This window comes from Conger conger, chromosome 16 (genome assembly GCF_963514075.1).
Source record: "Conger conger chromosome 16, fConCon1.1, whole genome shotgun sequence".
Taxonomy (NCBI): domain Eukaryota; kingdom Metazoa; phylum Chordata; class Actinopteri; order Anguilliformes; family Congridae; genus Conger; species Conger conger.
In genome coordinates, this window is record NC_083775.1 from 24,595,614 (window position 1) to 24,608,860 (window position 13,247).

The 13,247-nt window shown below is 43.3% G+C and overlaps 1 protein-coding gene across 3 annotated transcripts in view; it reads right to left on the reverse strand.

Moving 5' to 3' along the window:
* Positions 1-2,198: 2,198 nt before the first annotated feature.
* LOC133114280 (cytohesin-3) overlaps positions 2,199-13,247 on the reverse strand; it is a 39,923-nt gene continuing 28,874 nt past the window's right edge. For all 3 annotated transcript variants that reach the window (XM_061223520.1, XM_061223519.1, XM_061223518.1), the window contains exons 9-13: positions 11,307-11,418; positions 9,498-9,574; positions 8,870-8,941; positions 7,927-8,081; positions 2,199-4,521 (exon numbers count right to left, since the gene is read on the reverse strand). In XM_061223520.1, the coding sequence (XP_061079504.1) occupies positions 4,449-4,521; positions 7,927-8,081; positions 8,870-8,941; positions 9,498-9,574; positions 11,307-11,418 (489 nt within the window). In that variant the 3' untranslated portion in view covers positions 2,199-4,448. The remainder of the gene's footprint in view (positions 4,522-7,926; positions 8,082-8,869; positions 8,942-9,497; positions 9,575-11,306; positions 11,419-13,247) is intronic.

A 13,247-nucleotide genomic window follows, 5' to 3' on the forward strand; every position in this document is an offset into this window, starting at 1 on the left:
AAGAAATGTTGGTTTTTGTGTTTTTGTTGTATTCTGTGGTTAATCTTCTGTTTGTCAAGGACTATTGTGCTGTGTCAGAAAAGTTAATTTGTTTGTCAATGGCTAGACTGGGATTTAATTGGATTGGCAAAAACTATGAGAAATTTGGTTCTGAATGGTTGCTTAACATTGCCAATAGTTTCAAGTGAATTGCTGTTTAATATTACCACTCTGAAAATAGGTATCTGGCACCCTCTAGTGTCTGTTTGGCACCCCTCTCTTAAAGAAAAAAAGCCTTATGCCTTGATCATTTTTAGGGAAACCTGCATCATGCTTTGAATATTCCCAGATCACTGAGAAAAAAACTCCCAACCAACAAACACAAGTCCACCAAGTGTTAGAAAGAGGTAAAGGCGCATTTCAAAATCACGGGACTACACCTACTGTTACTGTGGTGACTACATGGTTCATAAATCACCTGTAGAAAGTAGTTCTGTGTAAATGGCTTCAGTAGAAGGCTTGCCAGCCACTGAAGCGTGACTTCCCTCCTACATACGAAGATTCTACTATAGGTACCTGATGCTCTACTCCAGATTCTTACTGAATATCTCCCTACTACTGAAGCCATAAAATACTGCAATTTGATGCATCTTCAGAATATTCGTGAAGGGGTGTGACCAGGAACTAATGGTGCGTTCGCTGCTCCCGTCGAAAAGACGGAGCTCGGATAAAAGGGCGATGTAATTAGCATCACTCCGACCATGCCACGTTCATGCATGCTTGGAATAATGGGTGTCGTCAAAAAACTCGGTCTACTCCGGAGGTGCCTGAGATTCCGACTCAGAACGACGAGATACACTCACTGAGCACTTTATTAGGAACTCTATACTAATGCTGCGTAGGGCCCTCACTTTGCTCTCGAAACAGCCTCAATTCTTTGTGGCATGGCCCCTCTTCTCTCATGGAAGACCCGTGCAGCTGTCTCTTTCCCAGTCATCTCACTCTTTGGGAGTCAAAGGTCTACAGTAGCTGTACATAGGTGGTGGTGCCATACCGATGCTGTAGAATGTAACCATGATGACAATCATGCATTGTAATTAAACTTGGTGCATGTCGCTGATCATAAAAATAAGCCTATAAATTAATTTATCAGAGCGACGGAAACCATAGGCTTCCATAGTGGGTCTGGATCTTGTTCTTTTTCTAAATGCGTCTGATAAATTGCGTTTTTCCATTTTGCTTTGAAATTAAAACATTAGGAAATGTCCTAATTAACGTAAACACTGCATTATATGATTTCGCCAGCAGGTGACAGGGTAAGCTATCGCTTTTCCAAGCGATTTTATCCTAAAATATGGGGTCATTTTGTCTGTCACTGTGTCTGTCACTGAATTACTTAATTGTATTAAGTAAATGTAAATGTACTCGCCTAAGTAAAACACTGGAATCTTGTTTTCCATAGCTATATATCCTCGTCAAATGGCGGCGGCGTTGAACGTTTTTTACCTTCAAGGAGATGACAAGGGTTGTCATTTGCACAAGAGGACGCGTTTCTGTCTCAGAATGTTCGTTCAAACTTGGAACGACTGTGGAAGGCCTGAACTGAAACGACAAATGTCACCCGCAGTCTAGAGGAGAATATATCTCAACGCCCAATATAACGGTGCGTATTATTGAAAAGGCTACGCGGGTGATGCAGAGGCGCGAGACTGCCTCCGCCAGCTAGCTGAAATAGTATTAAATTACTCGACTCTCATCCAGAATGTAGTTTCTAATTCAGAATATAAACACACTACCCACACTATTTAGTCCGATAACAAAATCCACAAGCACTATCTTTCTTGATTATTAATCGATAGCCACTATAACACATATAGGCTAGGCCACAGAATACCCACGAGCTCTTCCGCACGTGACTTCAAACTTGTGCGTGCAGCTGTTGTGAATTCTCATTAGGCTAATTTATGGAAATATGAATATTAATAAGTAACGTTGTGAATTACGTCGTGAAATACCCAAGAAATAGGTCACTGAGTATATAATTGCACTAATCTGTCCTTACCCAGTTAATTGCGTTCGAATAGTGTAGCTTTGTATGTTTTTCAAGTTATATTAAGTAGGCCTATACTTAGCACATTTGGCTCTACTGTAAGTGTCCTGATGCTGTTTTTCAAAAAGTTGCCAATATGGAAAGACGAAGAAACAGTTGAATACTCGTAAACAAATAACTGATTTAATTTTTCATCATGTAAATTTATACACATACAGGTCTAAATATTTATCATATTTTGTTAATTCATAATTTTGTATTTCACAGATACAACCATTACACAAGTATTAAAAAAAAAGTTTAATTACTGCCTCAAAAGGCATTTCAAGATAAGAGTCTGCCCTGGGCCAGGGCTTTTATTTTGCAATCGCATGTTCAACTTAACTGGCTTTGTCCTCATCAATACTCTGCGTCTTCACATGTTAACATCATTTTAAGATTCTCCGACACCAGTGGTATTCACCTTTGCTTGTAGAGAATGGGAATTGGTATTCAACACTTAATCTCAGTTGATTACTCATTTAAATCACCTCACATAGTTTATTGGGTCTGAAATGGTTGCTGTGTTTAATGTAAAAACAGAAATCCTGCACACCCTGTGACTCTCAATGAGCAAGAATGAATACAACTGTCTTACACTGTGCACAAAATGAAGTATTTTTGTGCAGAGACATGTAACCTATCACTTTTATTGATGTGTGACATAGCTGTATGGGTTTCCATGCTGTAAAATGTACAAACATCAACAAAAATGCAATCTTTCTACATTATTTACACATAACTAAATTTAACAGTAACAATCAGAATTTCTTCTTCTTTTTCTCGCAACAGCACAAAGTAAATAAATACAAATGCAACTGGCTGTTGGGACTGTAGTTGGAATTCAAAGCAAACAGGCAGACCAAGTTCTTTACATCCCAGATTCTGTAGACACACTGGATATTAATCTCTGTATTCTTAGCATTGAAAGCCCTGTATTACCTGCTGATGAAGCCAAAATATTCCAAATACAGTGCTGCGAGAATGGAACATTTTGGAATATAATATTTTTTCTGGAATATCGCTTTGGAAACTCCAGTCACAAACAAGAGTCTCCTGTTGCTAAGAAACAAAGAGAACAGAAAGAATGCAGGATCTGAGAATCTGGTGAGTTCAAAGTATCTGTGCATACATATTACAGAAACCAAAACACAAACAATCATACACATAGGGATCACATGACATAAATACCCGTCTCCTGCACTGAAGTCCTACAAAGAAAAGCTTAAACTCACTGCAACCCCAAACTTCACTGAGTGAGGAGCTGTTTAAAAAGTATGACATTTCAATTAAACCACAGGTGACATGCAATCAGTCCAGCTGATTTAGAAGTTACGATATTTTAAAAATGCTGTGGACCAACGTTAGATTCTATAATATAGCTTAAGAAATCCCCCAAGAAAATGAAAAGGCATTTGTGCTAGTAATATGTAGCACATTTACCTATACATAGCTATAATATAGTAAAATATGAATTGCAAAATGTAAGGAATGCATTTAATATATGTCAAAATACAGAAAATATTTACAAATATACTTATAAATCATTATGCCAATGTTTGTATTATATAATATACAATCCACTCTATGCATAGACTTACATATATGAAAATGATAATAATTTATACTGCGTAGCATATAGAATATTTTGACATATATTTAAAATATTTTTCTCAGTATTTTGAATGTCATATTTTAGCATTTATAGCACAGTTTTGGAGAACTTAACAATAAAATATTTGGTGGATTCTCTCTGCATGATTGGCTTGCTGGAGTCACATGATGCAGGAGAACGAAAAGAGTCACAGTTCCGGCTGCTTCCAGTCTGTTTCAGGTTGACTGTTTATGGGTGCTTTTTACCTTTGAACACTTCCAACAGTTTTTGCCACCATTTAAAAAAATACCTGGTTTCGTATATCAAATCCTATACTACTTGGCGTGTATGTGCATCTGTGCCCTGGGACGCCACAAGAAGCTTTTCTGGGACAACCTCAAAGGGCATCTCAGAAGTGCCATCTGGACCCAGGCAACTAGGAATGACAGGACTGGACCCTGCATTGAAGCAGTATCTGTAACTGGACTGGACCCTGCATTAAAGCAGTATCTGTGTCAGTCAGGCAGTCTGAACACAGCAAGGTCATAATGTACAGGGGTTGGACATTAATGCTCATGCACACATACCAACTCATTTATTGGAAAAGGATGTGCCATGTTGCGCAATATTTCCCATCATCTCAAGCCTTTGGCTTCCAATGAGGTCCCACGGGCCAATCAGCAGCTGCGCTGTGGAGTGTCTGCGGGGAAGAATCCTTCAAAATAAAAGCGGTCCCGCGAGTGCTGCCAGAGTGACAGTCTGCACTACGCCTGGGGGCGGTGAGCCTCATTTCTTGTTGGCGATCCTTCGTTTCCTGGTGGCTAGCATGTCGTAGAATGGATCCCTGCTGATGCTGGCTCTGGAAGAATTAAAAAGATGAATGAGAAAAATAATTAGTGCCTGCAGTACACAGGGAGAAGAGAGAAACTCCAGACATCTTTGATGTGGAAATACAGCTGTGTGCACTCGTGTAAACCCCCCAATCTAACTAGATCAAAATAAAAGGGAAGAAAAAGTTTATCCTGTGACCCAGTTCGGTTTCCATGGTTTCTGAAGCTTCCTGCGAATGTATCCAGGCCCTGTTCTATGGCGATGTCGAGTGAACCTTCGTTTTTGCACCTCAGTTACACAATTATGAGATGAAACATATACCCACCTGGTGGAATTCATGCACACACTTTCCCTATAAAATATGTTCTACTTAATTAAGAATCAACTGAAAGTATGACACCAATGCCATAGAGGAAAGTTTCACAGACGGAAATCACATTAGCACTTTAACACTAACCTTTCACAGTGGATATATTTCATTCTATTCATTCCATTCTGGATTTCAAAAGGCATAATTTCAGTATTTTGAAACTGTTTAACAGTTGCTTAAACATTTTAGAAACAATAGTACACTTCTCAAAACGCCACAGATTAATTAACCCTTCTTCACCCAAAACACGCACACACAAACACTCTCACCGTTACATAAGTTCAACCAAAAATTCTTATTCAGCGTTCCGATTTCAAGGACACAGGAGTATGCTATTGGTGCAGTGTGATTTGAGAAGTGTGATATCTGTGCAGTGGTGGCGTGCAGTGTGATATCATTGCAGTGTGATTTGAGAAGTGCGATATTGTTGCAGTTGCGACGTGCAGTGTGATTTGAGCAGTGATATCAATGCAGTGTGATTTGAGCAGTGATATCAATGCAGTGTGATTTGAGCAGTGTGATACCGGTGCAGTGTGATTTGAGCAGTGCGATACCGGTGTAGTGTGATTTGAGCAGTGTGATACCGGTTCAGTGTGATTTGAGCAGTGCGATACCGGTGCAGTGTGATTTGAGCAGTGCGATACCGGTGCAGTGTGATTTGAGCAGTGCGATACCGGTGCAGTGTGATTTGAGCAGTGCGATACCGGTGCAGTGTGATTTGAGCAGTGTGATACCGGTGCAGTGCGGTGTGGTATGGTGTGGTATCACAGCAGTATGGAGTGATATGACAGTCTAGGAGAAGCTGTGTTTTTCCACCCCGTGGGGGGCATAGTGGATAATCCATTACATTACATTACATTAATGGCATTTGGCAGACGCTCTTATCCAGAGCGACGTACAACAAAGTGCATACCCATGACCAGGGATAAGTGCGCTGAAAGACCCTAGAGGGAATCCCTTCTCCCACTGAAAGCCGAGGAAGGAGCGCAGCGTTGAGAGACTGGCAGCATGGCCTGGGAACAAGCCACTGTATAACAGCATAGCATAAGCCACATTCTGGATTGGGTTTTCACATGTAGAGGAAGCTGTCATCACACCCCGCAGTAAAGGAGAGAGACTGAGACTCGACCTGACAGCTTGTCACAGAAACAGCCCCACTGATAGTGATTTTTACAATAAGGGTGCAGCGATGTGAGAAAAGCTGTCCTTGATTCATTGTGAAATTAATTATCAAATGCATAAATGTGACCAGAATTGCTCCCGACCTAATTCATTTCCTCCCATTAAAGGTATTCTATTGTAAGTAATCTGCATTCTATTTTCCCTCATTATTTTACTCAACAGCATAACACGGTGAGGTGACAGTCCATAGAACCAGGCTCACATACTTTCAGAGCACTGAAGCAAACAACCCTGACAGCCCTGAACACACCTGTAGCACACGGTGCAGGAACAGCCCTGAACACACCTGTAGCACACAGCCTTATCCCTTTGTGATCAAAGAGCGAGCAGCAGCTGAACCAACCCTCAGCTCCCCAGCCTTACACAAAATTTTACACACGAGACAGTCTGGCATTTGATCAAATATTTACACACCTATACTATCACACAAAAATGTACACACACTCTCTTTCTCTCTCACACACACACACACACACAAACACACACATATGCATGCACACACACACACACACACACACACACAGTGTTTGCTCCAATTTCACACAGGAGATATATCATGCCCAGCTACTGAAAAGGTGCTGCCTTTCTTTTTCTTTTGGTTAGAATCGCTTTTGTCTTGGATAACAGCATGTTTAACATTCAGCTGCAGTAAGTAACCCCAAGACCGAGTATAGAACAGTGTAGAACAGAGGACAAAGAGCATGCCAGATCCTGTTTTACGGAGCAATTTGTTGTTGGGCTTTTGTATTCATTCAGAAGAATTTTGTTGGCTGCGTCAGGACTGGGACCCTCCAAGGCAGGGATTACTCAAAGCCTGGCACCATAAAAGTCATTTTCTCCACTGCAAAAACCCCAAAATAAGTAACTCAACAAGTATTTTAGTCATATTTAGACTTAATTCGTAATTGAACGTTTTTGGTAACTAAGACAAAAATATCACCAATGAAGTGAGTCAGTTTGACTCATTTCAAGATTTGCCAATGGGGTAAGATTTAGTAACTTAAAACAAACAAATATTTTCTACTTGAGACAAAAAAGAAAGACTTTAAGTCTCATTACCAAGACTAAAACAGAGACGAAGAGAGATTTTACAGTGTGTCCCAACATCTTGGGAGACAAAAGAGAAGGCTAAAGATCACACATTGCTTAAACTAGTGACCACAAATGAGTGGCCACTGGTCACATCAACATTTTTATGAAAGTGGCTTCTGATATTAATTTAATCTGTTTACACCGGTCTCTTGATATGGACAGTACTGTTTGCTGGAAACAATTTGTCAGTCAATGAACAGTGAGTATCCGTCCAGGTTATACAGATGAACCAGCTGAATGTATGACATTAAATTTGCTGCTCTGAAAGAGAAATGGGTGCAGTGGGTAGCACTGCCGCCTCACAGCAAGGAGGTCCTGGGTTCGAATCCCCGTCGGCCGGGGCCTCTCTGTGCGGAGTTTGCATGTTCTCCCCGTGTCTGCGTGGGTTTCCTCCCACAGTCCAAAGACATGCAGGTTAGGCTGATTGGCGAGTCTAAATTGCCCGTAGGTATGAGTGTGTGAGTGAATGGTGTGTGTGCCCTGCGATGGACTGGCGACCTGTCCAGGGTGTATTCCTGCCTTTCGCCCAATGTATGCTGGGATAGGCTCCAGCCCCCCTGCGACCCTGATCAGGATAAGCGGGTTCAGATAATGGATGGATGGATGAAAGAGAAATGAAAGAGAAATTGTAACAGCCCAGGGAGCTGTCTCCACCTGGGCATTGATATATAGACACTCATACTCACATACATTTGCACAAGCGCTAAAACTTATATAAATCACAGATATTAAACCTCCCATACGAAACCCAAAAGGAGTGGCAGTTGGAGGCCCCTCCCCCCTCCTTACTTGATTGACTTGATCCACTCCTCTTTCTCCTCTGGCGTGGGGGCGGAGATTCTGTAGACCACGTGATTCCCCTCCACCACTCGCCCGTCGGCCTCTGTCTTACAGGCCTTGATCACCTGACCCTTATGCCCTGGGTTATACAGCTCGAAGCAGTTCTGCAGGAGAGTGCAGCAAGACAAGACAGTGAAGGAAATGCTGACCCACTTAGACTATGTACATATTTATTACATTACATTATTGGCATTTGGCAGACGCTCTTGTCCAGAGCGACATACAGTTCATTAGACTAAGCAGTAGACAATCCACCCTGGGAGCATTGCAGGGTTAAGAGCCTTGCTCAAGGGCCCAACGTCTGTGCGGATCTTATTGTGGCTACACCGGGATTAGAACCACCGACCTTGCGTGTCACAATCATTTACCTTAACCACTAGGTTACAGGCCGCTCCTATGCTTCATAGCATTCATGGATGCCATTTGCCTCATGTGATCACTGGTGTGTCTGATTCAGAGGACCTGAATGCCAACAGACACTTTTCAACCTTTCTCACTTTCCTTCTATTTGATTCCATTTAATCTGAATTACCCCCATTGATTTTGTTTCATTATGATAAACATTGGTCTCTGTTTTCATAGCCATTGTATTGATCCATTGTACAGGCCTATTTTCATTTATTTTGGAATGTATTATTTGTATTATAACATTCAACCAACGGAATTATAAGCCTGGACCGAGATCTACAAAATAACAAGAGCTGCGACAACGTGGATAATGATGAAGATGAAATGATGCCTTTACAAAATAATTTGAATGAACTGGACTTATTTAATACTGACTTATGGAAGTGGCATTTTGAAAAAAGCCAATATAATAATAATAATAATAATAATAATAATAATAATAAAGGTAAGGTAAGACAAAGGGAAGGTAAGGTCAGGTCCTTACAGGTTTCCTGGGCTCCTCCACCTCTCTGATGCTCAGGTTCTCCAGAGGGATGATCCCCCTAGGCTCCTTATCCTGAGAGAGATACCAGAGACACACATGAGGAGAGAGATACCAGAGACACACACGAGGAGAGAGACACACCAGAGACACACATGAGGAGAGAGATACCAGAGACACACATGAGGAGAGAGATACCAGAGACACACATGAGGAGAGAGAGATACCAGAGACACACATGAGGAGGGAGAGATACCAGAGACACACATGAGGAGGGAGAGATACCAGAGACACACATGAGGAGGGAGAGATACCAGAGACACACATGAGGAGAGAGAGATACCAGAGACACACATGAGGAGAGAGATACCAGAGACACACATGAGGAGAGAGAGACCAGACACACACATGAGGAGAGAGATACCAGAGACACACATGAGGAGAGATACCAGAGACACACATGGGGAGAGAGAGATACCAGAGACACACATGAGGAGAGAGAGATACCAGAGACACACATGAGGAGAGAGAGATATCAGAGACACACATGAGGAGAGAGAGATATCAGAGACACACAATTGAACTGGACTGGACTGCAATTGAAAGTAATCGAAAGTAAACAGTAACATACTGTGGTGTACTCAAAGTAGTACAGGCAGTTGTCTGTGAGGATGAACCACCGGCGTTTCCAGGTCTTCACTCTTCCCCCTATGGGACGAGAATGAGGTGTCGTTAACGACCAATCATCTCGCGGGAGAAAGGCCGAGGCAGGGTGGCGACAGGCAGGAGGCAGGAAGTGAGGCCGCGATTGGCCGACCCTGCGGAGCTCTTGGCAGCGCCGGGACACCTCCCTGGAGGGGGTCCGGGGTGTCAGCGTGGTGCTCCCGTTTAATTACCCCGAAAAGAGTGTCGCCGAGGGCAACCGTATTCCTGCAGAGATGGATCAGATGGGCCGAAATTAAAAAGCGAATTAATAAGAGGAGCGCACGGCGCTAAAGCCGGCCTCGGCTGAGTCAGGCGGGGGCCGCGGGGAGAGTTAGCGCCACAGGCAGTCGTATCGCCATGGTGAACCGCTACGGTCCCACAGGGTGCGGAAACATGAGCAGGAACGTGCAGAGTACTGACCCACGGCAGCAGATGCTTTTCGTTATTTTATTCATTCTTTCCTCCCCAGATTTTCCTTTCCTCCTCAAACTGGAAGGGCCCGAAAGTTTCTCCCTTTTTTTTAATTCTTTTTTTTTTTTTTTTTTACTTAAGTCTTTTGTTTTTGGACTGATGCAAGGACAGGAAATGCACAAATATGCTGACTGGTTCAGAGATTGTTACTAAACCGCAATTTAATTCCACATTGATTAAAAACACACAATGCTCAGGACATGGGGCCCAAATGAAACGGAGAGAAATAAACAACCTGCGTTTTTCTATTCAGCCAATTTATCTTCAGACACAAGTTCTCCTCACTCGTGAATCCTGCACCTTATTGTTTAGCTTTAATTTGTGGTGCCCCAAATTAAAACAGCAACTTAGCAGTTTAGCGACTAGGGTTGCATAACTCAAGGAGAGAGGCCTAATGTAACTGTTTATAAATACCTGGCTGTAGAAACACACACACACACACACACACACACTCTGTAGATTATTCTCCATACATACATCTGGCCAATAGATAAATAATGAAAATAGACTTAAAACTGCGGGGGCTGAACCGCCTCCAAAGCGAGGAAAGCTGGTCCGAGCCCTGGCTCCTCTGTGACTTCAGCTAACGGCGTTTCTCATAAAGACAGCGGGTCTGATGGAGCCAGAGACATTACATACGGTGGGAGGAATGTGTTGGTCTTGGCCCGGCCGGCATGTAGAGACGAGAGAGAGAGAGGGGTGGGGGGGAGGGGGGGCGCTTACGCACCAAATGCACAGGCAACGTGCTGACCTTTCACCTCTTCTTCAACAGTAAGCAGGTAACTGGGTGGTGGGCCCAGATTTGCCGTTCGCTCGATTAGTAGAAACAGGGAGCAACGTAAAACTCCGGAAACAGCAGAGATGGGGGAGATGAGCGCTTTACCAGTCTACCTACGGAATGAAAATAAGACGGGGAACAGACTGCCACCTGAAATCCTCCATCTCTCTGCACTCATCCCCGCAATGTTCTCCATCGGTTCATCACAGTGCAGGCTGACCTGGTCCGGCTGCCTCTTCTCCTCGCTCCTTCCTTCGGCCGGTCAGCCGGGCTGCGCAGTCACTGAGACAGAGGACTGCTGTCCATGTGCAGCCAGCACAGGCAGCCTGCAGGCCCCCCGTCGGCCAGAGGGGGTCACTGTTGCGCAGTGCTAAATCCCTCGCCGCCCTGCAGGTCTGTCTCTGGATATCAAACCCGAGAGGTATAGTGCCGTAACGGGCCGAGCCCTTGTGCAGGTGGTCCTGGAGGTGCTCCCTCTCAACTCACCCAGTTTCAGCAGCCAGCCCTCTCTGTCGGGGTTGAAGAAGGTGTGCGTCAGGTCGTTTCCGTCGTCCTCCGGGATTTTGAACGGCTCGTTTTTGATGCTTTCATACAAATTCTGTTTCACAGAAAGAAAATTAAGTCTTTAACCAGGAAGATGAGTCGAGAACCAGTAATCATTTGCAATGTCCTGGCCAAGAGGCCTAAAACCACAACCACACAGTCCAGAAGTACAGAAAACACTAATTAAAAACACCGGCAAAAACAAGCAGGCAGATAGGCAAAGCCCTGTATACTATGCACTACTCACTGCACACTTGATACATGCTATCTGCACAATGAACCTGAGGGGATTGCAGTGACCGAATGATACATTTAAAATAAAAACTAATTTGTTGAGCATGACGTCATGATATACAGTGGGAGCAATAAGTATTTGATCCCTTGCTGAGTTTGTAGGTTTGCCAACTTACAAAGAATGGAACTGTGTAGAATTTTAATCATAGGTACATTTTAACATTGAGAGACAGAATATCACAAAATAATCCACAATAACAACATCATATACATTTTATGAATTTATTATCGTATTTTTGCATGAAATAAGTATTTGATCCCCTACCAATCAGCAATAATTCTGGCTCCCACAGACCAGTTAGTTTTCCATTAAGAAGCACTCTTAATCTCAACTCATTACCCAAAACACCTGTGTCAACTCGTTACATATACTCGTTGTATAAAAGACACCTGTCCACACAATCAATCAGATTCCAACGTTTCCACCATGGCCAAGACAAAGGAGCTGTCTAAGGACATCAGGGACAAAATTGTAGACCTGCACAAGGCTGGGATGGGCTACAAGAAAATAAGCAAGCAGCTTGGTGAGAAGTTAACAACTGTTGGAGCAATTATTAGAAAATGGAAGAAACACAAAGTCACCGGCAATCTTCCTCGGTCTGGGGCTCCATGCAAGATCTCGCCTCGTGGGATATCAATGATCATGAAAAAGGTCAGGGATCAGCCCAGTACTACACAGGAGGAGCTTGTTAATGACCTGAAGGCAGTTGGGACCACAGTCACGAAGAGAACCATCAGTAACACACTACACCGTGAAGGATTAAAATCCTGCTGCGCGTGCAAGGTTCCTCTGCTGAAGAAGGCACATGTACAGGCCCATCTGAAGTTTGCCAAAGAACACCTGGATGATCCAGAGGAGGCTTGGGAGAAGGTGATGTGGTCAGATGAGACCAAAATAGAGCTATTTGGCATCAACTCGACTCGCCGTGTTTGGAGGAAGAGAAATGCTGAGTACAACCCCAAGAACACCATCCCCACTGTGAAGCATGGAGGTGGAAACCTTATGCTTTGGGGGTGTTTCTCAGCTAAGGGGACCGGACGACTTCACCGTATTGAGGGGAGGATGAATGGGGCCATGTACCAGGAAATTTTGGGCGACAACCTCCTTCCCTCAGTTAGAGCACTGAAAATGGGTCGTGGATGGGTCTTCCAACATGACAATGACCCAAAACATACGGCCAAGGCAACAAAGGAGTGGCTCAAAAAGAAGCATATTAAGGTCCTGGAGTGGCCTAGCCAGTCTCCAGACCTAAATCCCATCGAAAATCTGTGGAGGGAGCTGAAGCTTCGAGTTGCCAAGCGACAGCCTCGGAACCTTAAGGATTTGGAGAGGATCTGCAAAGAGGAGTGGACCAAAATCCCTCCCAAAATCTGTGCAAACCTGGTGAAAAACTACAACAGACATCTGACCACTGTGCTTGCCAACAAAGGTTTCTCCACCAAGTATTAAGTCCTATTGTTCTATGGATCAAATAAAAACTTATTTCATGTGAAAATATGATATTCAATTTATAACATTTATATGATGTTGTTATTGTGGATTATTTTGTTATATTCTGTCTCTCAATGTTAAAATGTACCTATGATTAA